The 23,647-nt window shown below is 51.9% G+C and overlaps 1 protein-coding gene across 2 annotated transcripts in view; it reads left to right on the top strand.

Annotated features, from left to right (window-relative positions):
• The window catches only part of Tmprss13 (transmembrane serine protease 13), a 29,873-nt gene extending 6,863 nt beyond the window's left edge, over positions 1–23,010 (top strand). Inside the window, exons 2-14 of one of the 2 annotated variants that reach the window (XM_047515708.1) lie at positions 3,501–3,705; positions 4,885–4,986; positions 7,334–7,372; positions 7,467–7,589; positions 8,575–8,704; positions 10,502–10,594; positions 12,451–12,494; positions 13,684–13,846; positions 14,721–14,893; positions 19,219–19,317; positions 20,429–20,571; positions 20,714–20,866; positions 21,488–23,010. In XM_047515708.1, the coding sequence (XP_047371664.1) occupies positions 3,501–3,705; positions 4,885–4,986; positions 7,334–7,372; positions 7,467–7,589; positions 8,575–8,704; positions 10,502–10,594; positions 12,451–12,494; positions 13,684–13,846; positions 14,721–14,893; positions 19,219–19,317; positions 20,429–20,571; positions 20,714–20,866; positions 21,488–21,514 (1,494 nt within the window). In that variant the 3' untranslated portion in view covers positions 21,515–23,010. The remainder of the gene's footprint in view (positions 1–3,500; positions 3,706–4,884; positions 4,987–7,333; positions 7,373–7,466; positions 7,590–8,574; positions 8,705–10,501; positions 10,595–12,450; positions 12,495–13,683; positions 13,847–14,720; positions 14,894–19,218; positions 19,318–20,428; positions 20,572–20,713; positions 20,867–21,487) is intronic. The other variant, XM_047515709.1, reaches the window with a different exon arrangement.
• The last annotated feature ends 637 nt before the right edge of the window (positions 23,011–23,647 follow it).

Here is a 23,647-nt window from a genome sequence, read left to right as displayed (position 1 = left end):
CAGGTCCCAGGGTCACGTTCAGGTGCAGACAGCCCGAGCACTTCCCTGGGAATTCCAAGATTGTGTTAGAGGTTCGGTGGGGCTGGTGGGTCGGGAGTTGTAGGCCTGCTCCTCAGTCCCCCTGAGCCCCAGTTCCTCTTGTAGAAACTGGGGACAATCTTTCCTGCTCAGCTTGCTCACTAGGAGCCTGGTGAGAATCAAGGGAAACAGTGGAGGTGAATCTTTGTGAATACCAACCTGAAGAGATGAAGGGAGTTCCCCTGGGCATTTGCCATACTGCTGGTCAAGACCCTATTTGCTCCTGGCAGGCCTGCTTAGAATCCAAGCCGTGTCACTTCCCTTGTGTGTGAATCTGGCATATCCTAGCCTCCCTGGACCTTGGTTTCGGTATCTGTAAAATGGGGCTAATGATACCAAACCCAAAGAGCTGTTATAGGGTTGAAATGGATGGAGCAAAGTCCCAGTGGGCTATAACTTTATTACAGTTTAACACACATTTATGAACCAGGACCTTTCCCGTACATTCCCCATTTATCTGCGGAAGGAGGTGAGATTAAGCCCATTTTACACCTTTGGAACCAGGCTCTGCTGGGCTCCATGTTACTTGCCCGAGGTAAACCAGTCAGAAATGACACGGTCGTTTTCAAGCAGACCTATTTCAAGGCCAGCACCCTTGAACCACCAAGGAACAAAATCCCCCAACACAGTCAATGTCACCCAAGCCCTTACGTTTTAGCGAGTGCTTTGTGTAGATCACCTATGACAACTGTGCTGTGGAGCTTGGCGAACTGTATCCCACAGATAAGGAAGCCAAGACTAAAAAGGTGAAGTCACTTGACCAGGGTCACATAACTGGATTCCAGCACAGTGACTAACCATGACCACTGCTGCCCTAGGCCACTATGTTCTGCCCCCTCCTGGCAGGCCACAGGGCCCAATCATGGCTTATGCCAGAAGGTGCCACGAGACCATCTTCCCTGTGGGAAACCCGGGCCCCCAATGGAGCAGCTGGCCCTATCAGGCCCCAGGTCCCAGTTCTTTGGCTATATGCCAAATTCAAAATGAGCATCCTAAGCATAAGCAGACCACACCAGGAGGCTCTCCTGACTCAGGAGGGGCAGAGAACCATGCAAGCAGGCCAGGGTGGAATCCTGAGCATGTGGTTCTGGTAATCTAGCTCCGAGTCTTGACTTACTTATCTGCAAAATGGGCTCCTAGAATTATCAGCTTCTCAGGATGAGATGGATGAGAAACTTATGAGGCCACAGACATGAATGTCAATTGTAAACTCTAAAGTGCCCGTACAGAGGAGTGAGTGGTATTTTATTATATTGAGCTTTAGGAAATACCCTTGACGTTAGGAAGATGTACAGATGAACTTACGAGGAAGGAGACCCGGCGGGTTAGTGGAGGTTCTGTTGTGCCAGGGTCCCTAGCAGGTGCGAAGTTCAGGGTCTTACATGGGCGGGGCCTGACCCCGGCCAGCGTCCTTCTTTTCCTCCCCAAGATGAGCCCACCCCACGCGGCGGTTGATCTAAGCATGGTTGATGCAGTGTGCTTGAAGGCAAGGGGGTGAGGAACAGCCGTTTTCTAGTAACTTCTGTGTGCCAGACACCCGCAAGGGCTCTCCTAAGGGGTATTTTATAGTGAAGAAAAAAGCTTAGAGAATGAAAGAGCTGGCCCAAAGTCACATTGCTACTAAGTCATAGACTCAGGATTGGGACCTGGGTCTGCCTGACCAAGCCAGGGCCATCGACATCCCCTATTTCCACCTCTCCCCGCCACCAACCCTAGTCCTGTTCCACTGAGAGTGGAAAGTCTAACCTGTCTTTGTTTCATGGAAATCCCGGCTCTAGACAGTGGCCATGAGAGGGCGACCTCAGCTCTGGCCTGGCCACCTTCAGGTCCCCCAAACACGCCCAAGCGCGCCCCTGCTCGGCCGGGCAGCAGCAGCCATGTGTATCTCTGGCGAGTCAGGAACTGGAGATTCTTCCTTGAATTCACCCCTCAGCCCCCAGAACAATGAGGACACCACCCAAATGGATTTCCTCTGACTCCCAGAAGGAATTTTAAAAGCAAGACTAAAAATGGCGTTTGTGGCAGGGAGGAAGACGGGGAGCTGGTCTGCTTTGTAAGGATGTTCAGCGTGTGGTGGGTGAGGGATGGAAATGGAGGCCCAAGATCCAATGCCCTCCCCACCCTGTGTCCCCACACAGGAGGTCCTGGTGGGCTTCCTCCACTGCTCCACTGTCCCCAGGACAAGAAAGCCGCTTCCTGAGAAGCCAATCAGTTCTCAGCAGATATTACAATGACTGTCAGATGTGGCTCCGGGGCCAGGTCAGTTCCTGCTCTGGGACGTGGGAGGGGACAGAAGAGGCAGAGATGGTAGGAGGGAGGTCAGAGAGACCTCTGCTAGGCACAAGGAGGCGAGAAGACACCTAGGCTGATGGGTAGCAAGCCAGGATACTCAGCACTTCCCTGAACCCCACCAGCTCCCTCTCCCGGACTTAGAGCACCCCAAAGCTCTGGCTTTCCAGAAAAGAGAAACACCAGAGTTCTCTGCCCTTCAGGTTGCAGCTACTGCCTTCTTTGGTGCAGCTCTCCAAGGGGAACCTTGGAGCCCAACGTTTTGGGCTCAAGTCCTGATTCTGCTGCTTTGTAGTTCTGAGAACTTGATCAAGTTGCTTCATCTCTCTATCCCTGTTCCTCCCTGAGCAAAATAGGGATAATAATGGTTCCTGCCTCACAGGATTGTTAAGAGGATTAAATGAGTAAATATATATAAAGGACTCAGAGCACCTTCAATCTTCTGTACATATAAATTAACATGGTAAATATAAGTTAAGAATCACTCCACTTAAGGACCTTGTCCAAGCATGGGGGAACCACACCCCAGCCGAGGCCTTGTACTCTTGCATCTTGCCTCTTGAGGTTCCTGGTGGATTGGGGTGTGTGTATGTGTGTGTGAGTGTGAGTGTGTGTGTGCGTGCGTGCACGCGCGAGATCCGAGTGGGGCTGAGGATGGAGCCAGGTTGGGGCAGCTGAGGGCTTTTCTTAGGCAGTGTGCTTTCCTTTTCACAACAGCTCATAGTGAGACGATATGTTATAATCTAAATATGTTATAATCTAACACACACATGAAAGAAAAGGATGGGGATGAAGGAGAGAAGTGAGGTGGGTGGTCACTTTCCCCACAGGGGACTGAATTTCCTCGTTCCCACATCTCAGCGTGAGTGTGCATCCCAGGGACCCTTCTTTTGACCCTCCCTCAACAGGCACAGCCTAAGTGGGTGCCCCAAGCCCTTGGCACGTGGCCCGCTGCCTCTGCCCACCTCCCCAAGTCCCTGTCGTGGAGCCAGGGGCCAGCAGGGCCTCTGGACTTTCATTCTCTCCTTGCTCACCCTTGTCTTCTCAGGTGCGTCCTTGACCACCCCAGCCGCTCGCCCCAGAGCATTCACTCCCTGGCCCCGCCTGAAGGATGCCCTTTGTTCTGTTCGTAGAATGTTTCCCCAGCGAGGACGTCCCCAGCCCGGGCCTCCCCGTCCAGGTCGTCGTCCGCTGGGTCATCGTCAGCCAGGACGGCCTCCACGACATCCTCTCCAACAAGAGTGTATCTTGTTAGAGCAACACCGGTGGGGGCTGTCCCCATCCGGGCATCTCCTGCCAGGCCAGCGCCAGCCACCAGGGCCAGCGGAGAGAGCCCAGGTAAGGGGAAACCTGCAGAGGGCAGGAGGAGCAGGGAGCAGCCTGGGTGAGAGGAGACCTCAGCAGGCACCTCTGCTCCTCACACCCCTGGGACGATGATGTTGGGCATGGCTGGGGTGGGCTGCGAGGAACCTGGGGAGACAGAGGCAGAAAGGAACCATCACGTGAAAACCCGAGACGCTGAAACACTGGGGACAGAGAGTGTTTTGAGGGTGGAGAAACCGGGACCACTGAAGCAGCGTGGAATATGGGAGGCTGCGCAGCTGGAGAGAGCGCTGATTTCAAGAGCAAGAGCTCCTGGTTAGAGACTGGGACTGTTTTCTTGGGCCGTCCTGTGTGTCCGCTGGGGAAGCTGGGGTCTACAGCAGACCAAGGTCACGGTCCGTGGGCCCATCTGTGAGTGGAGGAGGAAAGGAAGGGATCTGACCGGGCAGGCGCCTCCACCCCAGCTTTCAACACTGTGGCTTCTAGGAAGTCATAATGTTGGCCTTGGGGACTGACTGGCTGTGCCTTTGAGGAAGCTATTCCCACTCATCCCAGACGTCAGACGTGCCCACCACAACCCCAGTACGAGCAGGCCCGGTTGATATCTGACTCGAAGGACCACCATGGTCCCCAGATCTCTCCCTCACCGTCACACTCAGACACATTTGGTCTGAGTTATTTCCAGCCCCCTCTGCACCTCCTAGGAGTCTGAGCTCCCTAAGGACAGGGCAGTGTGATGTGTCCTCATTTTTGCACTCTACTGAGGTTGCCCCCTGTGCTGGGCTCCTCCGAGTCAAAGAGGTTTGGGGACCATCCCAGTCTTGCGTCTTAGAGTGGGTGAGGCACTTTGGTGGAGTAGGCTTTGGAATCAGACACACTGCATGTGAACCCCTGCCCTGCCGCTCACTAGCCAAGTAAACTTGGGCAAGTTATTTTATTTCCATGAACCTCAGTTTCCCCATCTATAAAATGGGCTCAGCTCACAAGGATGCTGTGAGAATAAAGTCAGAGAACATATGCAAAGGGTCTGGCTGGCCCAGAGGAGCCCATAAACGGGTGGGTATCAGGAGGGTGGTAGCATATTCTGGGTGCAGAGGTCCTAATGGGGCCTCCTGGCCAGCCTTGCTTCCTTCACCTCCACCGTGCCAGACTCCACCCCAGCAGCCTCACCCTCCCCTGCTGCCCTGCTCCTAGGTCTCAGCTTGCCCAAGTTCTGGCAGGAGGGCCAGAAGCAGCTGCCGCTCATCGGGTGCATCCTCCTCCTCATCGCCCTCGTGGTCGCGCTCATCCTTCTCTGTGAGTCGAATGGAGGGAGCAGGGGCGGGATCTGGTGGTTGCAGGTGGCACAGGGCCCAGGCATGGGGGCACGCATCGGGGACAGGACACCCCATGCTCACCCGGCTACCACATTCACACAGGGACACCCCTGCAAATGGCCTTGGGTCTTGGTGCAGCCAGGGCCCTTTGAGGCAGCTGGGTTGAGAGTGTGGAACGCAGAGGCGCCTGGGCTTGGGCAGCTCTGGGCTGCTTACTGTGTCACTTACCTGGGCAAGTGAGCTAACCGAGCTGAGCTCAGTCTCTGCTCTTCCGCTGGGATAGAACACGTTCGCTCATTCAACTCCCGTGTGCCCCATCAGATCTCACCCCAACCTCACCAGTTAATAGGACCAAACAAGATGTGGCATAATTACTGGCACAAAATCTCACTCTCTGAATGTTATTTTAAAAAGCATGAAAATATTGATTGGAAAAAGCAGCCCATGGATATCCAGCCAGTTCAATGTTCAGGGATTCAGGACCCTTCAATTTCTCCCTCTTTGGAAAAGATACCCAGGCTCTCTGCTCAGCAGTTGAATGGGAGGAGGCCAGCACAGGGGACTCAGCAGGGTACAAAAGTGAGTGCGTGTCACACTGCCCTGTCCTTAGGGAGATCAACCTCCTGGGAGAGATGGTGGCTGGAAATAACTCAGGTCAAATGTGTTTGAGTGAGACTGTGAGAAAGAGGTGACAGCTGCGTGGGCCAGGGGGTAGGGGTGGGATGGAGACCCGGAAGACAGGGGAGCAGTTCCGACCTGGACTGGGAAGAGAGCAGATGAACAGCTACTGGAAGCGAGGGGGCCAGGTGGTCAAGGTCGGAAAGAGGAGGGAAGGGACCCTGCCTAGCCAGAGGGGAGAATACACATTGGGGGCCTGGGAGCCACACAGCAGAGAGCTTTAAACAGGAGGCTGAGGAGTGTGGATTCTGTGGCAGAGGTGGCAGGGAACCGCCGAGGGCAGGGTGGCCAAGGTAGAGGGCTGCGTGAGAGGGGGCAGCGTGCTGTCACCTTGCATTCCCACCCTAGCACCTGCTTCCTGCCAGCGGCATGACTTCAGCAAGTTGTTGCCATTCTGAGCCTCGGTTTCCCCACTGTTGACCATGTAGTGGGGTCACTGTCAGGATGCGTGCAAAGACCTCTGAGGGCCACGTGGCATCTCCTGTAGGGGCTCTGGCCATGCTCCTCTCCTGCACCCCACCCGGTGAGGGTGGAAAATGACCCATGGAGGGAGCGTATGGCACCCAAGGGTGGACTCACTGAATAGAATTAAGTTCCTGGCCTGGTTTTGGAGTATTTCCTGAATCCCCAGGGGCTCCTTCAGGGAGGTGTGGAGGCCAGGGCCAGGGAGGTGGTGTGACTTGTGAAGGTCACTAGGCAGCTGCAGGGTGGGGTCAGGACTGGAGCCCAGCCTCCCGGCTCCCTTCCAGCGCTCTGTCCACCCCACACATTGAGGTGGCAACTTCATGAACATTCTGAGAGTTGGACTGCCCAGAGTTCCTAGAGGTCAGGGATTAGGAGGACAGGAGGACCATGACATGGAGAGGAGAGGCAAGACCAAGAGAGTAGAAGAGATTTGTGTCTGGGTCTGGAAGGAACAGTCACACAAAGTGGCCTTCACTTTGGTGACCGAGAGCAAGTAGTGGGGCCAGTGGGAGAAGGTGGGGTTGGGGTTGAGAGGTCCGGTGAGGAATGAGGACTAGATCTGTGGGGCATCTGAAGGGAGCATCCCCAGGCTGTAAGGGCAACAGTACCCAGCTTGAAAAGAGATCAGCCTTAGAGACGGGAAGTCAAGAAGCTGATTGTCACATAAGGTTCACGAAGAGGTTTTCTTGTACGCTTGGGGGAATCAGCCACCTAAAATTACTTGTTAAGTGAGAAGACATTCGAAGGCATAAAGGCAAGTAGTGGGGCAAGAACAGCACAGGGGACACCCTCTTTTAGGGGAGAGGAGAAGGAAGCATGTCTGGGAACTTCCTAGACTGGAAGGACAGTCGCCTTGAGAGGACGGGACAGTGGTGACTGCATGTGTGTGGTCGTAAGGATAAAAATGTCTATTCTGTGATCCTGTGGAGCACAGAGAACAAGGGATGCCAGAGGGTCCCCAGGGGGCTCTGGGGCACTGGAGGGGGTGCTTTCTCCAGCCCCTGCCTTGGCCAACATGCAGGACTGGGGAACTCCCAAGAGCTGCCCGCCTCCAGCAACCCATCTCTCTGCCCCGCTCCTTTTTCTGGGTGGTTGGCTGCTCGAGTCTGCCTGGAGCTGCCCTGCTTGCAGGAGCTTTCTGGAGCATTCCAGAGCACTCCTGAGCAGCCTTTCTCTCCATACAGATGGGGGACGAGAGCCCCAGAGTCCGAGAGGGATTGCAGGTCGGTGTCTCAGAACCCCCAGGGCCTTGGGCTTCATAGTGTCTCGCCTCTCTAGGGTTGGCAGTGACCTAGCTGTTGGCTTCTGTTTTTCTAGTCTACTTCTGGCGAGGCCACACAGGGATCAAGTACAAGGAGCCCGTGGAGAGCTGCCCCAAGCACGCTGTTCGCTGCGATGGGGTGGTGGACTGCAAGCTGAAGAGTGATGAGCTGGGCTGTGGTAAGGAGGCCAGGCATGAGGATTGTGTGTGTGTGTGTGTGTGTGTGTGTCTGTGTCTGTGTGTGTATGCGTGCATATGTATGTATGCATGCACATGCCTGCTCTGGTGACTCTAACTGTTGTTCAAACTGTAAAAGCTCAAACAGGAGGAAATGGACAGAGAATCAGAAAATCTGGATTGTAGTTACAGTAGACTTGGGTTTAAAACCTGACTTGAGTGCTGTGTGACCTGAATAAGTCACTTAGACCTTCTCTGGGCTTCAGTTTCCTAATTTGTAAAGTGAGTGAATTGAACAAGACTTGTGAGTCTCCAATAATATCTAACAACTCTCAAACATCAGACTGACCTAAGCAGAGCAACTCTGACAGGCAATGGATAAGGGGTCCAGAGCCCCATTTCTCTGTCTTGAGAGCTACCTCTGCTTTACCACTCCTATGGTTTCTTCAAGTCCAGAGAAAGATCTGTTTGTGCTCTGGTCCTTGGTGGTTTGTGTGCACGTGTGGTCTGTGTACAGCCTTGCTGAGGGGTGTGTGTATGTGGGTGCATGTGTGTGTGCATGGCCCATGTCCATTTCACCTGTGCAGACATGTCCACTTGTCCACAACTACATCCATTGGTGACAGTGTGTCCTGTCAGATCACAGATCTTATTTCTCTTGTCACCTTCTCATTTGGGCATGTCACTGTCCTCTCAGGGTGATGGTTCCTGGCAATGTGTGCCCCTTCTCCCAGCAATGGCCCTGGGTCCTGTAGATGGAGGGTTCTCACCCTGCCCCTTCCCTTGCTGTGGTTCTGCCCTTGCCCAGCATCTTGGGATTCTGAGAACTGGCTGCCACTGCTACTCGAGCCAACCTTCTGGATGTCTCTGAGGCCAGAGGGAGCAGCCCCAGGACAGGAACTGCTTAGAGATTTCCTCCATTCCTCCCCCAAGAACTCAAAGCCTCCTGGGTGCTGAGGATCTACTCTGCCCTTTTCTGCCTTGCAGTGAGGTTTGACTGGGACAAGTCTCTGCTAAAAGTCTACTCTGAGTCCTCCCATGAGTGGCTTCCCATCTGTAGCAGCAGCTGGAATGACTCAGACTCAGAGAAGACCTGTCAGCAGCTGGGGTTTGAAAGGTAAGCCTCCCAAGGGTCCCCAGGGATTCCGACGGCTCTTCCCAGGGGTGTCACAGGCACATCATAGGAGCCTTTTGTTAAAAAGGCCCTCAGAGAGCAGGGCTGATCCTACTAGCTCAGGACGAAGACCTGCGATCCTATGAGTGTGGTGCAAGCCATTTCCCCGAGGCCCTGGTAATGATGTGTGGAGCTATAATAGCATCAGGCTCCCCTACAGCTCTGTAGCAAAGCACCTCGTGTCCATTACCACACTGAATGGATTCAGGCCCCATGAGGTGGCTGGACGTTTGGTCAGGTCTCATCTTCTGGCATCTGGGAATTGGAAGCTCGGGCTATGCCAAGTGCTTTGGTCGACTCTGAGCAGTGGTATTTTTGTTTGGACTAGAACTCACGAAATGGGAAGTTAATCAATGGGCAGATGTAACCAGGTTAAGTCAGAAGGAGCTTTGGCTCTAAAGATTTTAAATCAAGGTGCCAATGGTGATGGGCAGAGCAGGGAACAGGGTGGACAATGACCTTCCTACCTGAAGGAACCTCCAATCTGCAACCTCCCTTTCGGTCTGAGTTTTTAAGCTGAGTAGTTCTGTGTGTGAGGTTGTGGGGAAAAGATTTAGGATCTCCCTGTGGGTTCTCTGTAAAAGAATCACCTGGAAAACCACTGTTGGGGACCCAAAAGTAGTTCTGGTCCCTCTCCTCAGCCTTAGAGTCCTGGTACAGGACAGGGAGATCTGAGTGATCCAATGGAAATCACTGACATCTGTTTCCATGAATTGTGTGACCACATTCAAGACTGAATCACCTTGGACATTCAGTTCTTTAAATGTCAAAGAGCATTCACTGAGATGTTATGAGATGCTAGTGACTATGTGGCACCTGGACACAATGGAATAAGAGGTGATCCTGCTCTTGAAGATCTCTAGTAAGAGAGGCTTACACCAACAATCCCACATAAGGACATGCATGGGGCTCTATGGGCACATGACAGAGAGGTGCCTCGCTGCATTTGGAGGAAAGAGCAGAGGATGGAAGAATAGGCCGTCCCCCTGGGTAGAGGAAGAGCATGTGTGAAGTCCCAGCCTCAGACAAGGGCATACCACTTTCTAGAAATGTACACAAGTTCCACACAGAGAGTGGAACACACCAGAAACACTGAGAGTGCTTGTGGAAATGCACCCCAGAACCTACATTTCTGGGATTAGGATCTAGAACCTACTTAGCACGCACCCAAGGGAATTCCTAGGCATGCTGTGCTCTGAGTCACCTGTGTACTCCGTTAGGGTCCTCAAAATTAAAAAATGCAAATCAACAACCTGAGGATCTTTGCAATGCAGATTCAGATTCAGTAGGTCTGGGATGATACTGTTGCTTCTGGTCCATGGACCCAGTTTAGATAGACAAGGGTGAGATGGGTGCTTCTCAGACTTGATCGTGCATCAGAATTGCCTGGAGAACCTGTTAAAGTAAAGATTGCTGTGAGTATCCCCAGAACTTCTGATTCAGTAGGTCTGGGGAAGGATCCAAGAATGTGCATTTCTTAAGACCTCCCAGGTGATGTTGATGCCACCTGTCTGGAACCACACTTTGAGAACTGCTGGGCTAGTGCATGGGGCTAGTGGGTCAGAGCAAAATATGCAGTTGGGCCTTGACTGCTGCATGGAAGAGAGGCCACCACTCAGACCACTGCAGTCCAGCCTCTGTCTGCAGGGCTATTGGGGTGAGGGGCTCTAATGCCAACTGGAGAACTTGGGGTACTCTATCCCCAGTGGGTTCATTCTTTTTTCCCTTCCTCCCTCACAGTGCTTACCGGACAACCGAGGTGGCCCACAGGGATTTTGCCAGCAGTTTCTCAATCTCTGAGTACAACAACACCATCCAGGAAAGCCTCCGCAGGTGTGGTGGGGCAGACCAGGCTACCTGCCTATGAACAGAAGAATGGGGGGCTGGGAGGGGTCTTTGAGTCAGAGAGCGCCTCACCCTTGCCTTTCATGGACCCAGGTTCCAGGTTTCCATCACAAACTTTCAGGACTATCTCAGATATGTTCCGTGTTCACCACCCTGCCTCCTGGCTTAAAAGTTCTTATTCGAGGCTTAGTGCAGAGTGTTTGCCTGGTTGTCAGAGACAATTAATAAGTGCCATGTCCTGCATAGCTGTCAGTTCAGGTTCCTGGACCAGGCATGAGTGGATAGGGAAAAGATAAACAGATACACAAATAGAGAAAAAGCTGGGTCTCGGTGGTTGACTCCTCCTTAATAGGGAGGTAGTGACGCACAACAAGCTCAGCATGTTTATTATATAGGTACAAACATCAAAAGGATATAGTGTGAGAAAGTTTCTTCAAAGAAAGCAGAACCAAGGTCACAAGTATGAGCAACCCAATTATGATTATCAGCTTGCACCCATAACTTTCTACCCGCAAGTAGCTGGCATCTGGACCTCAAGGTCAAGAACTGAATAGCTCTGTAGCTGGCACAGAACCTCCTATTGAACAGGGCATCACTATAGCAACTGAGTAGTCTTAAATCAATGACTTCATACTGTGAGTTCCCAAGAGAGGCATCGCCTCTGCCACAGGACAGTTCATGATTCACCCGCTCGCTGCTCCCGATAAATAAACCTTGGGCCACCAATCAGCCAGGTGTTTGAACTGAAAGCTTCTGCAGAGAGTGGACTTGGCGCAGGCAGGGAAGAGCATCACTGGGGTTGGGGATGGAGTGGGGGGGGGCAGGAACAAGGGCATTGCAGGTGCAAGTGGCCAGGGACCAGGAGGCCCATCAGGGAAGCATCAGCCTCCTTCAGGACCTCCCTGTCCTCTGTCATTCTTGTGTTGCAGTCCTTCCTCTCCTGGTCTGTTTTAGTCACCTTTTTTGTCACTGTGACAAAACTGTGAACAATGTGTGGTCAGTTAATGGAGGACAAGTTTATTCTGGCTCATGGTTTCAGAGATTCAGTCCATGATCAGCCAACTCCATAGCTCTGGACCATAGGTGAGGCAGAACATCATGGTGGAAGAGTGTAGCACAGGAAAGCAGTTCAGGACATGGCAGCGAGGAAGCAGAGAAAGCACTGCTCACCAAGGACAAAATACAAACCTGAAAGGCACGGCCCCAGCGACCCACCTCCTCCAGCCACTCCCCACCTCTCTACAGTTAATCTATATCAATGGATTGATCCACTTATTGAGTTACAACTCCATAATCTAATCATTTCACCTCTGAACATTCTTGCATTGTCTCACACATGAACTTTTGGGGGACACCACATATGCAAACCATAGCCCCACTGTGGAGAGGTTGGGGGTGTCTGCTTTGTGGAAGGGAGAGAAGAAGCAAGGCCCTGAGATGGAGTGGTGCATCTGGATGCCTGCCCTAGGTTAGGTGGGTTTGCTTGCTACCCTGAGGCTCTGTCAAAGGACCTTTGGGTCACCAGTTTATTTGTAGAAAGATGCTAGGACAATGAGTTCTGGGTTCTAAGAACATGGATCTGGTCCGTGTGTGCATTCCACCACAAGAGAACTGGGTGGGGGGTTGAGAATGGAGAGAATTTGTTCTGAGCTATCCCTAATCCTGGAGAAAGCAGTGGAAGGAATAATGTCTCACTGAGAGAGAGAAAGTCAAAGTCTCCACTTCTTGTGTCAAGGGTAGTTTCCTGGAAATGGGATTGAATCTGAGCAGGAGTTAGTCAGAAGGGCTTCCTGGAGGAGGTGGCTACTGTGCCCTTTTCTCACCTTTTCTGTCTTCTCCTGCAGGTCTGAATGCCCTTCCCAGCGGTACGTCTCTCTCCAGTGTTCCCGTAAGATGCTCTTCTTTTTGTCTTCGGTGTGTGTGGGTTGGAAGTCAGGGGACAGTGGATGGTGACTGGCCCTGGGGTATTAGCCAGGAGGAGGGTCTTAGACAGCAGTCCCGTTTCAGGACCAGAATCCCTGTAAGGGTCATCCTGAAGTAACATTTCCTTTCTCCTATTTCTGGTGGGGTTTCAGTCGGCAACTTCCTTCTTTCCAAGGAAGCCGGTCAAGTCTCCTGAACTTTAGCAGGAGCCAAAGACAGGGCAGGAGAGCAGCCATTGGGTCAGCTTAGGGCTCTGTATCCATGGACAGGGACCTAGATGGAGAGGAGGCTCTAGAGCCAACTGCTACTGAGCATATTGTACATGGAGGGCACTGAGCCATGTCTTTACACATGTCGCATTGAATGCCTACGACTTCCCTGTGAGGTGGATGCCAATACTGTCCACTTTAATATTTACACTGCCGAAGGTCAGGCTGGTCACTGGCAGATGAGGAGCTTGAGTTTGACCTGAAGCCCAGGCTGAGAACAAGGTCTGTGTTCCAGTGACAACTAGGGGCAGGGAGGACACCGCGCTGTGGATGGAGTGCCCATCCCGCAACGGTCTCACTCTCTCCTCTGCAAAGAAAAAAGACACTGGTCTAAGCACACTCTGGGGGCTGCCTCCTGGTCCATGATTGCAGGGGTGACTCTCCAGCCATGCTTGGAGATGTTCCCTGAGGTGGAGGGCCACCAAAGACCCATCTGGTCTTTGGTGCACAAGCCCACATGTGCATCATTTTGAATGACAGGGAGCCCCATCACAATGCTTGTCAGCTCAGGGTCTTGTTAGAATCTGTCTGCTTTCCTGAGCCCCTGGTGGCAGCCCTAGATTTCACCCCCAAACCCTAACCCTCAGTGTCAAAGCATTGGGCACTTAGTAAGCATTTGTCAAATGAATGAATGGATGGATGGATGGATGGGAGGAAAGGGGGAAGCTGACTGGGATTCAAAAAGCTGACCCACCATGTGGTCTTTCTGCTTGGGCAGGAAGCAGCTGTGCCACATTAGACTAGGTGAGCAAAGAGATGTCTCAGGTGGGAGGGTGGCAGGTGGGTACTGTTCAGGATGGGATGCCTGAGCCTGCTGTGGACCAGGGAGTGTGGCAGAGGCTTCGAGAGAAGCAGGTTTATGGTTCGTCTCTTCGTTTCCCCCAGACTGTGGTCTGAGAGCCGTAACTGGGAGGATCGTGGGAGGCACGCTGGCCTCAGAGAACAAGTGGCCTTGGCAAGTCAGTCTGCAATATGGCACTACCCACATCTGCGGAGGCACGCTCATTGACGCCCAGTGGGTGCTCACCGCCGCCCACTGCTTCTTTGTGTAAGTGTCCAGGGGACCCTGTGATTCGATGCTGCCAGGAATCGGTGACCATCGGGAAGGGCGATTGCAGACTGACCTCTCCATGGAGGACTGTGAGCCCAGTCTCCTTGGGCCAGACTCTGGTGCTGCTGGGTCAGGATCTGCAGTGGTTGTTTGGTCCTGGAGTGTGAGTTGGGGTACTTGTTTTGAGGCAGGCACAAGGATAAGAAAACGCCATTGATTTCTCCCAGGGATAGCGAGGCAGGCAGGAAGAGGGACTTTGAGTCCTGCCCCTGAAGAGCAGGGTGAGAAACATAAAACAAAAAACAAAAGAAAACCAGGCTTTGGGTTTGTGGTGCCTCCTGCAATTGGAACTTACAGCAGAGAAGCCAGAGAAATCAGGAACACTGTCTCAGGAGTTGAGGGCGGAGACCCAGGGAAAGCAGTGCGGTCAGCTCTGACAGTCCCCGGTCAGCCTTGTCCCCTCAGGGCCCACAGGCCAGACCTCAGGAGCTCTGGCTTCACCAGAAGTGAGTCTTCAGCAGGTCACTTTGTCCCGTCTAAATCTCTTGGCTGCTGAAGGTGCTACGACTGCGAACTGTCCCATCCCCTGCATTTTATCCTTGACATGCAGATAAGAGAGTGGGTGGTAAATGCCACACAAGGTCTTCCTCATCCTTTTTCCTTGATCAGTTTAAGGTGTGGACTGACCGGTTCCAAATATGGGAGTGTGTGGGATTTCTTTGGATCTCATAAGATAGTGGGTCCCTCCAGAGGTCAATTCATCTATCCTCCTGCCTCCAAGCTGGGGATCCTGCTGCAGTTCCCTGTGTATAGCAGGCGCTGCCAGTCAACTCTGCCAGGTGGGTAACTGGACCGTGCTCTCTTGTGGCAGGACCCGGGAGAAGATCCTGGAGGGCTGGAAGGTGTATGCAGGGACTCACAACCTGCACCAGCTGCCTGAGGCAGCCTCCATCTCCCAGATTATCATCAATGGCAACTACACCGATGAGCAGGATGACTATGACATTGCACTCATGCGGCTCTCCAAGCCCCTGACCCTGTCCAGTGAGTGAATTTGTGCCCCCTTCTCCCTTCTCCAGCACCCTGGGCAGCCCTGGATCTTCAGCTTAGCAAAAGTCAAAGACTCCTAGAGATCATTAAATATGATACTGCTCTTGGAGATCAGGAACGGGTCCCCCGTGTTGAAGATTAAACACCCGAGAAACGCCAAGGCAAGCGTAGAAAGCATGTTTTATTTAAGAGAGGGACAGAGGTAGACTTCTCTGGAGAGAAGGGGGCCAGAGCTGGGTGCCCATGGGAGTGGGTGTGTCTGCTCTCTTATGGACTGTCAGAACCCCCCACAGTCTCTTTCTTCTCCATGTCTGTGCCTAAGGGCAGGAAGGAGCAGCACAGGGGGTAATCGCTTGTGTTGGGCACTCATCCCCAAAGGTGTTAGCCACCCCTTGAGCTGGGCAGTGCGATCCTGGAAATTAGCTGTTAGTAACCCAGCAATAACCAGCCCTCATCCTCGCTCCACCCAATCATTCATTATCCACACTCACTGCCAAGCCTTCCGTCCCCTGCCTCAGTTTGTTGAAAAATGTGACATTTCCCGTCCCCTCAGGCTAGGCAGGGCTGCAGGCAGATTGCTTTTTGGCAAAGAAAGCATGTGGGGAGTCAGTACAGTGGGGTCATTTTATAGAATTATTCTCAATTTCGTGTTCCCACTATCCTATCTATCTGTCCCCTTACAAATGAAACACTTGTATTTTATAATCGGAGAAACTGAGGCCCGGGGGCTGTAATGTTTGTTCCAAATGACACATCTCACATTGCAAATTGCTAACAGAGTCAGGGCTTTGAGACTGGTGTTAATCAATATAAATAGGTTGAACTGTTTCACTGGTAGTGACTGAGCAGAGGCCAGACACTGGCAGGCATGTGACATGTATTATTGCATTTACTCCTCACAACCCTGTGGAGCAGGTCCTATTATTAGCTTCATTTGACACATGAGGAAGTGAAGCTCTAGAGAGAGATAATTACCTAAGGCCACAAGTAATAGGCGGCAGCTTGTGAGATCCAGGTTGATCTGACTCCCAAGCAATGCTCTTCCCACTCGGCTCTGGACTGGCAAATTGGGTACACAGCAGTGGGGAACAGGAGCCCAGTATGCGTCCAAACAATGAGCTGCCATGGAGTTGGAGCTAAGGTCCAGAGGAGGCTGCATCACGGAAATGCTGAGGAAGTTCTCAGATCACTGTGGACAAGGATTGGCAAACGAGGCTTCATCACTCATTCGCTCACTTACCAGACACTCACTGCATATGTACTCTAGGCCAGCTCTGCCACTGCAATGCAAATAGAACAAAGCAGGCAGCCCACACCAAGACAACCCAAGAGGCCACCAATGTGATGCTGGAGGCCGGGGAAGCTGAGGTGACATACATGGGGGCACCTAATCAGTCTTGACAAGCTAAGGGAGGTTTCCCTGAGAGGAGAGCCAAGGTGGGTTCTCAAAGGTCTGGTGAAACTAGGCAAAGAGGGCTCAGGAGAGATCCTCAAGAATGGGGTCAGGATCCTCTAGCACAAGCAAGTCTCACCAGTGCATAAAGCAGGAGGGCCTCCTTTGGAGGACTGGGATTTCTGGAAGCCTTGGAGGGCTCTGGTTAGTCCAGCCATTCTGGCGCTCTGAGCCTGTGAGCTGGTGTTTCCAGGCACATTCATTGTGGAGGAGGTACATGTCATGAGTCAGAGTGCTTAGCTCACCAGAGTGGGGTGAGGAGGAGGATCCCTGGCCAGCTCCTAGAGCAGAGCCCGGCCAGCCAGGCCACGCCCAGCCAGGTCACGCCCAGTCGGGCCACGCCCAGACAAGCCACGCCCTCGGCCCACCCACTCCTCCAGCCCTGCCTGTGGAGACTGGAACTGGGGTGGGGGTACATACCGGAGGGTCTGTTCGTCTGCACGACCAGAACGGGTCTTCTCAATCTTGTAAGACCCAGGTTTCATTTGGCTAAACATCCAGACCTTACTTCTCACCCACCTTTTTAATGTTATCAGGAATTCCAAAACAAATTAAGTAGTTTCTAAAGCCAATTGAAAGCTATGAAATAGTGTGCTGGTTTCTCAGAAAGTGGCAGTCCCTTTTCAGGGTCTGATGGGTCCCTGTGCTGGAAGAAGACTCTGTCTGAAAATTGCAGCTCAGATTTATATAGCCCTGTGATCATACCATGTGCCCTGATTTTTAGTCTACAGATCAGGGCTGATTTTTAAAAAATTAGTTTGGAAGGCCAAGCACCTTGAGTTACAGTACTTCATGAGAAAATTGTGAAAACTCACTGATAAATTTAATTTTCCCTTAAAACAAGTAGAATATACAATAACAGAACATATAACTGTATTACATGTTTTTAAGACTGCAAAAACATGGGCCTATCACCAAACAAAGGTCTGAAGTTTCCCCAGAAGAGAGAAGCATCCCTCAACTTGACCCTTGTAGGCTCTTGACATACATTGCAGGAAGGACTTTCTGGATACAGTCAGACACAGTGACTAACATCTGTAATCCCAGCAATTTGGGAGGCTGAGACAGGAGGATTACAAGTACAAGGGCAGCCTCGGCAACTTAGTGAGAGAGACTCTGTCTCAAAAAATAAAAAGGACTGTCCTCTAGCTCAGTGGTAAAGTGCCCCTGGGTTCAATCCCCAGTGGGGGGAAAAAAAAAAAATTCAGGATGCATCAGAAAGAGGCACAAGCAGAGATTTATTCAGGAACGCAAGAAGTAGACACTCAAAGGGACAGAAAGTGTGTGTGCTCTCCAGAGTGAGATGCACTGGGTCTCAGGTTCTTCTTTTAAAGGAAACTTTGTAAATAGTGAACAAAGAGGCGTGGGAGTGGTGGCACAGAGCACAGGGCGGTCCCTGGTCTGGTTCTTTTCAGGATCTCTAGGTTTGGAATGTCCTCATAATAGAGGTTTCTAACTATAGTTTCCTTTGGCTTTATTTAGTCTAAAGAAAATAAGTTGTGTAAACCAGCAACGTATGTAGGCATTAATTAACTGGATTCACAATACTCTTAAGATTCTTGGGTCTTTCAGGAATTTAGGTCTAGAGGAAAACAGTTCTGGGGAGTGAAAGCGAGGGTGTTCTTGAAGCTTCTTGGGTTTAAAGTGACAGTGTCTTGTCCCTTTCTGCTGGTCTCCTTTCTACCCAGACCTGTTTCTTCTATCCTACTTCAGACATAGAGAAGAAATCATGTTTTGCATTTTTTGTGAATAATTGATGCTCTCCCTTCGTGTGTCTGTGTGTGTGTGTGTTTGCTCTACAGAAGATAAAATGTGGGAGACACCAACATTCAAAACCCAATTTATGAGAGAACTTTATGTTTATCCATCCTTCCTTTCTTCCTCTTTCCCTCTCTGTTCATTGAGCATTTAATCTGTGTCAGGTCCTACTCTAAGTTCAGGATGCCACACTGAACACAACAGACACCGGAAAGCATTGCACAGGTCTAGCTATCAAGCATTATTTTCCTCCTGCAAGTTGGAGTTTGGTGACTGATGCTCTAGTCCACCTAGGAGCATCAGTCTGCAGAGGGTATTTAGGAAGGGATACTCGACAGCACCTTCAAAATATTGCTGTGTGGGAGCAAGTGAGCAGTGGTTGTGTTGTGAGTCTCTAGGGGTGTTCTCCTTCTATTTGTAGAGGTTTCTCATCCATGCTGGGTAAAAATTTGAAGAGAGAATGATAGGCCCTGGTCAACCAGCAGGTGTCCTCCCACATCAGGCTGCACACACTGTGACGTGCCATGGCCCTAACATTTGCAGTTCAGTCTGCAGCTGTCCCTTACTCTGAGTGAAAACAATGGAAGAGGTTAGCCAAGAGAGCCACTCTTGAGTGAGAGCGTCAGCTGGTATTAGCTTGGCCCAAGGAAGTTTCCAGGACTATTCTTCTACCTAGCAGGCAACCACTGAAATCAAGATGACTTCAAGGACTCTGGCAAAACCCTGAGGACTAGAGGGTTAAGATAAAGTGATTGAGCCGAGTGTGGTAATGCTTGTCTGTAATCCTAGTCACTCAGGGGGCTGAGGCAGGAGGATGGCAAGTTCAAGACCAGTCTCAGCAACTTAGTGAGGCCCTGAGCAACTTAGGAAGACCCTGTCTCTAAATACAAAAATAAAAAGGGCTGGGGATGTGACTCAGTGGTAAAGCACTTCTGGGTTCAATCTCCAGTACCAAAACAAACAAACCAAAAGATAAAGTGATTGAGTTTCTTGCCTGGTCAGTTTAAGGCCCAAAGGATTCAGAGGTACTCTGGGAGCAAGGATGGGCTCCTGACACCTTGAAACCTCCAACCTGTTCCTTCACTGACACCTCGAGGTCTCGTTACAGCTCACATCCACCCTGCCTGCCTCCCCATGCATGGACAGACCTTCGGCCTCAATGAGACCTGCTGGATCACGGGCTTTGGCAAGACCAAAGAGACAGATGGTAAGAGGCAGAGATGCCAGGTGTGTGTGTACACAGATGGTGGGTGCATGTCTGGGCATGCACAGGAGGGCCTATCTAGATGATGATTTGAATATTATTCCCCAAGCTGGGTGCAAATGTGTGTACAGACACCTGCATATATGTCAACCAGTCAGTGTGACTATGCCCTCCAGGCAAGACCACCAGGGAAGGCCCAGTAGTTGAACAAGTTGGGTTCAGTGCTCATGGTAATGAGGAAGAACCCACCTGGTGGAGAACCAGGCCTTTCTGTGAGAGGATGTTGGGAAGGTGGGTGGCATGGGAGTGTACAGAGCAGTAGGACTTTTCTCTGGATTGGATGCAGTCAGGCAGCAGGGGTAACTCTATACTTGGGGAACTTAATAATATTATCCAGAAGGAAGAGAGCGCCTACAGCTATGGTGGTCTCCCATGTTGGCTGGGAGGAAGGTTGTCTGGTGTTGGTGTGGCTCGCACAGTGGCCTTTTTTTGGCCTGTCCTTAAACAGAGCGGAGAGGGGTCTTGTTGTTTTGTCATACTCCATCCCTTGCCTGATGTCAGTTCTGTAAGATTGCTCATGTCCCTCAGGAGGACACCACAGCCTGTAGCCCGGCCAACCTGGCTCTTAGACTCAGGCCACTTTTCCCTGACTTGTGAGATGGAGCTGTGTCTAGTGTGGGTACAGCCTTCAGATCTTGCCTCCATCACTGACCAGCCGTGTGACTGTGGCAAGTCACTTCTTCAGCCCTAGGTTGCCCCACGGTAGGCGGGTCAGTAAGACCTGCTCTCTTTAGAGCACGTAGTTTTTAATGACGTAGCTGATGGTGCTTTGAATGTAGACAAGCGTGTGGAACGTGCCAGGTAGTCACACAGGCGGGTGAGTTTGTGCATACATACGTCCCTGTTCTATATGCAGTGAGGGTGTGTGTGCCCATTTGTCCTGGATGTCCCACCATAGAGAGCCTCCCTTGGCCTGGATCCAGGCATGGGTGTGGCCCCCTCTGCTCCCAGGAGACTGAGTCTGCATCCCTGGGGTGTGTGGTTGGAAGGCCGTGAAGCTGTCCAGTCTCACTGGCTTCCCGTCTTCTCTCCTTCCACTCTCATTTCATTGAAGAGAAGACATCGCCCTTCCTCAGGGAGGTGCAAGTGAACCTGATTGACTTCAAGAAGTGCAATGACTACTCAGTGTACGACAGATACCTTACCCCAAGGATGATGTGTGCTGGGGACCTTCGTGGAGGCAGAGACTCTTGCCAGGTGGCTGTTGTGGCTCAGGACCCAGGACCCTGGGGCTGGGGCAAGACTGGGGTATTGGGATTGGTATGGGAATCAGGACCCCACCCTTTCCTGCTCTGGAAGGCCTCCCCCACCTGGCTGACATGCTGACTGTCCCCTGCAGGGAGACAGCGGGGGGCCTCTTGTCTGCGAGCAGAACAACCGCTGGTATCTGACAGGTGTCACCAGCTGGGGCACAGGCTGTGGCCAGAGAAACAAACCTGGTGTGTACACCAAAGTGACAGAAGTCCTTCCCTGGATTTACAGCAAGATGGAGGTGAGAGCCCTGCCCAGGGACACGAGCAGGCAGGCTGGGAACTCCCAAAAGTGGGAGCCCGGAGGAGGCCCAGGCTTTCCTCGGGGGAGGAAGAAGTCCCTCAGCCCTTTGCATTTATTCAAAACAGTCAGATGGCAGGCCCGGGCCAGCCCCAGCTGTCTGTGTTTTTTTCCTTCCCTCGACAGATCCCAGAGGGAGTTAAAGGGTTGAGCTAGGCTTGGGGCCAGCCTCAGTACCACTCTTCTCTCCCAGGGAGGGCCAAAGTGTGAGTTCACACAGGCCACTGAAGTGACCCTGGAGTGTGGAGGAGGCTGCCCTCCATGGCAGGAAATTGAGCATTAGGAAGCAGGGATCTGCCCCCGACTCTGCTGACCCAGCTCAGCCCCAGCCTTCACCAGGCTTCCTATCTGAATCTGGGAGACTAGAGGCGGCTCTTGGGGGCAAGGGCAGAGTAGTGGAGCGCTCAGGGAGGGCAGAAACCAGCGCATGGGGCTCTTAGGATGCGTCTGTCTTCTCATCACTGTCCCTCTTCTCTGAGCAGTAGTGCCAGGTGACAGCTGGGCTCACCCTCGATTTCTGTGTTCCCAGCTCACCTTCATTCTGTTGTCCTCTCTTCCTCAGAGTGAGGTGCACTTCCGGAAATCCTAACCAGGCCCACCTGACAGCATGAGCTGCTGCGAAGACTGGCCAAGGCACTGTGCTATTTGCAGTATCTGGGCTAATGGTCACTAGGCACCTTCGTTAATCCCACCTCCACTGTCTGCTCTGTGTGTGTGTGTGTGTGTGTGTGTGTGTGTGTGTTGCTATTCTTCCAAGTTCTTCAGAAACCAGGAGAGCTGTCAACCTTCTTGGCCTCTCAGGTTGGAAATCTTCTGGAGATATAAATTTGGGCTCCGTGGATGGTCCTACCAGGAGTCCTTAAATGGATGAAAGAGGTGTGGCCAACACAGAGCTAGGGAAGGGCCTGGAAAGTGACATCGGGAATTCTTGCTTCTCTGACCCTGAAAAGGAAACTAGCCCAGAGTAGGCAGATACCCAGTATCCCAGGTGACACCATTGCTATCCCAGGATAGATAATGCATTTTGTCGGAATGCCAGCTTCTCAGTGCCTGGATCATCCTTAGCAGAAAGCCAGTCCCATTGGCACTATAAGCATGGCACTTTTGCTCAGACCTCCTGCAATGTGGAAAGCCAGAGTTGAACTGCACTGTCCAGGCTGATGACTGTGACTCCGGCTCATTGTATTTGTTTGGTCACAGGCTATTGGGGCAGATTTTATTTTATTTTTATATTTAAGAAATAGGAATAGATATATTTTTAAAGATTCTCCAAAAGTTCCTGGAGTGTTGAGGGTTAGCATTAATTATGCCAATAACTCCAGGGGACTCATGGGAGTTAAATGTTCTGACTTCAAGGAACTGGGTGAAGGGCCTTGATGGACATATCCAAGTCTGCAGCAACTACAGCCCCTTTGAGATACTCAGGGAAGCAAATCCTCATTTGGGCTAGCAGGAAACTCCAACACGAAGAGAACCACAAACTGTTCCTGCCTCTGGGTCTACAGTCAAGGCATGAAGAAATGAAGACATGAGTATGGCTCCCATTCAGCCACGGAGCCCCAGGGAAGTCCTCGTCGACACATCCCTCACGCCCAGGACTATCCTGGGACTATGGGGGTTTCTTCTTAGCTTTCTCCATCTTTCAGTTTCTTAGTTGTTCCAGAAACATAGGACTAACTTGAAAATGGCCATGAAGAGAAAGGGAACATGGTCCCCAGGCCCTCCAAACAGCATCTCTGGGGGATCTGAGCTGGCCCTGCTCCTGCAGGCCCTCAGTGCAGCCAGCCTCCTTGCCAACTGAAGTCCTGGACCTTCCCAGGCTTTTCTCTGGGGTACCTCCCCAACCCCACTCATGGCCTTCTGGGGCCATGTGAGGCCCCTGTGGTGCTGTGATCTTCAGAGGCAGGTCCAAGCAGATCAGCCCAGCCCAGTCCAGGTCGGCAGCCACTCAGGGAAAAGACTACCCTGGAAGAGCAGGCTGGAGGGGGCCAGAATCTGATGAGGCTGGGTACATTGGAGGCTATTATCAAGGCTGGGGTGGATGGCAGCCCCCAGCAATCGTCTTCAGCAATAAAAGTTGTGTGACCTGCAGAAGCTGTTGTGTGTTTTACTGGCAACCTAGGTAGAACATCCAGGTTGCCCATCACGGTCCAGCATCTCAGCCACAGATCTTCACTTGGGTCCTCATCTTTGGGTTCTGCTCACTTAATCACTCATCCATTCCATTATCTATTCATCAGCTATATCAGTGTTTGCTCGGTTCTTGTGCTGGGAGGTACAGAGACGACAGGACCAGGGTCATGATCCAGGGTGATGGAAGCCTCACTGGAGTGTGGACTCCATGCTTGGAACATGAACAGAGAAGCCACCAGGCACACAAAGAGAGGTCAGGGGATGCTTTGCAGAAGAGGTGAGGTTCGAAACGAGTCCTAAAGAGCAGATGAAGCTTCCCAAAGCAGACAGCAGGTGGAGGGGGGGGAGTGAGGGAAGGGTACTCCAGGGTCTTTCCTTTTTCCTCTTCCTCTTTCTCTACCTCTGCCTCGGCTGGCTCAGCAAGAGGCATGTTTACAAGGAGGCTCCCATGTTTAACTGGCTATTTTCAAGAATACTGGATTCGTGGTCCCATATGAGAGACCCACCCCTTCCTGCTCTGTACTCACTTTCCCTGCATCTAATACACAGACCTCAGTAAATGCGACGCCCCTGGTGAATTCCCAGCATG

This window comes from Sciurus carolinensis, chromosome 11 (genome assembly GCF_902686445.1).
Source record: "Sciurus carolinensis chromosome 11, mSciCar1.2, whole genome shotgun sequence".
In the NCBI taxonomy this organism is placed as follows: domain Eukaryota; kingdom Metazoa; phylum Chordata; class Mammalia; order Rodentia; family Sciuridae; genus Sciurus; species Sciurus carolinensis.
This window is presented reverse-complemented; position numbering and strand designations above follow the sequence as displayed.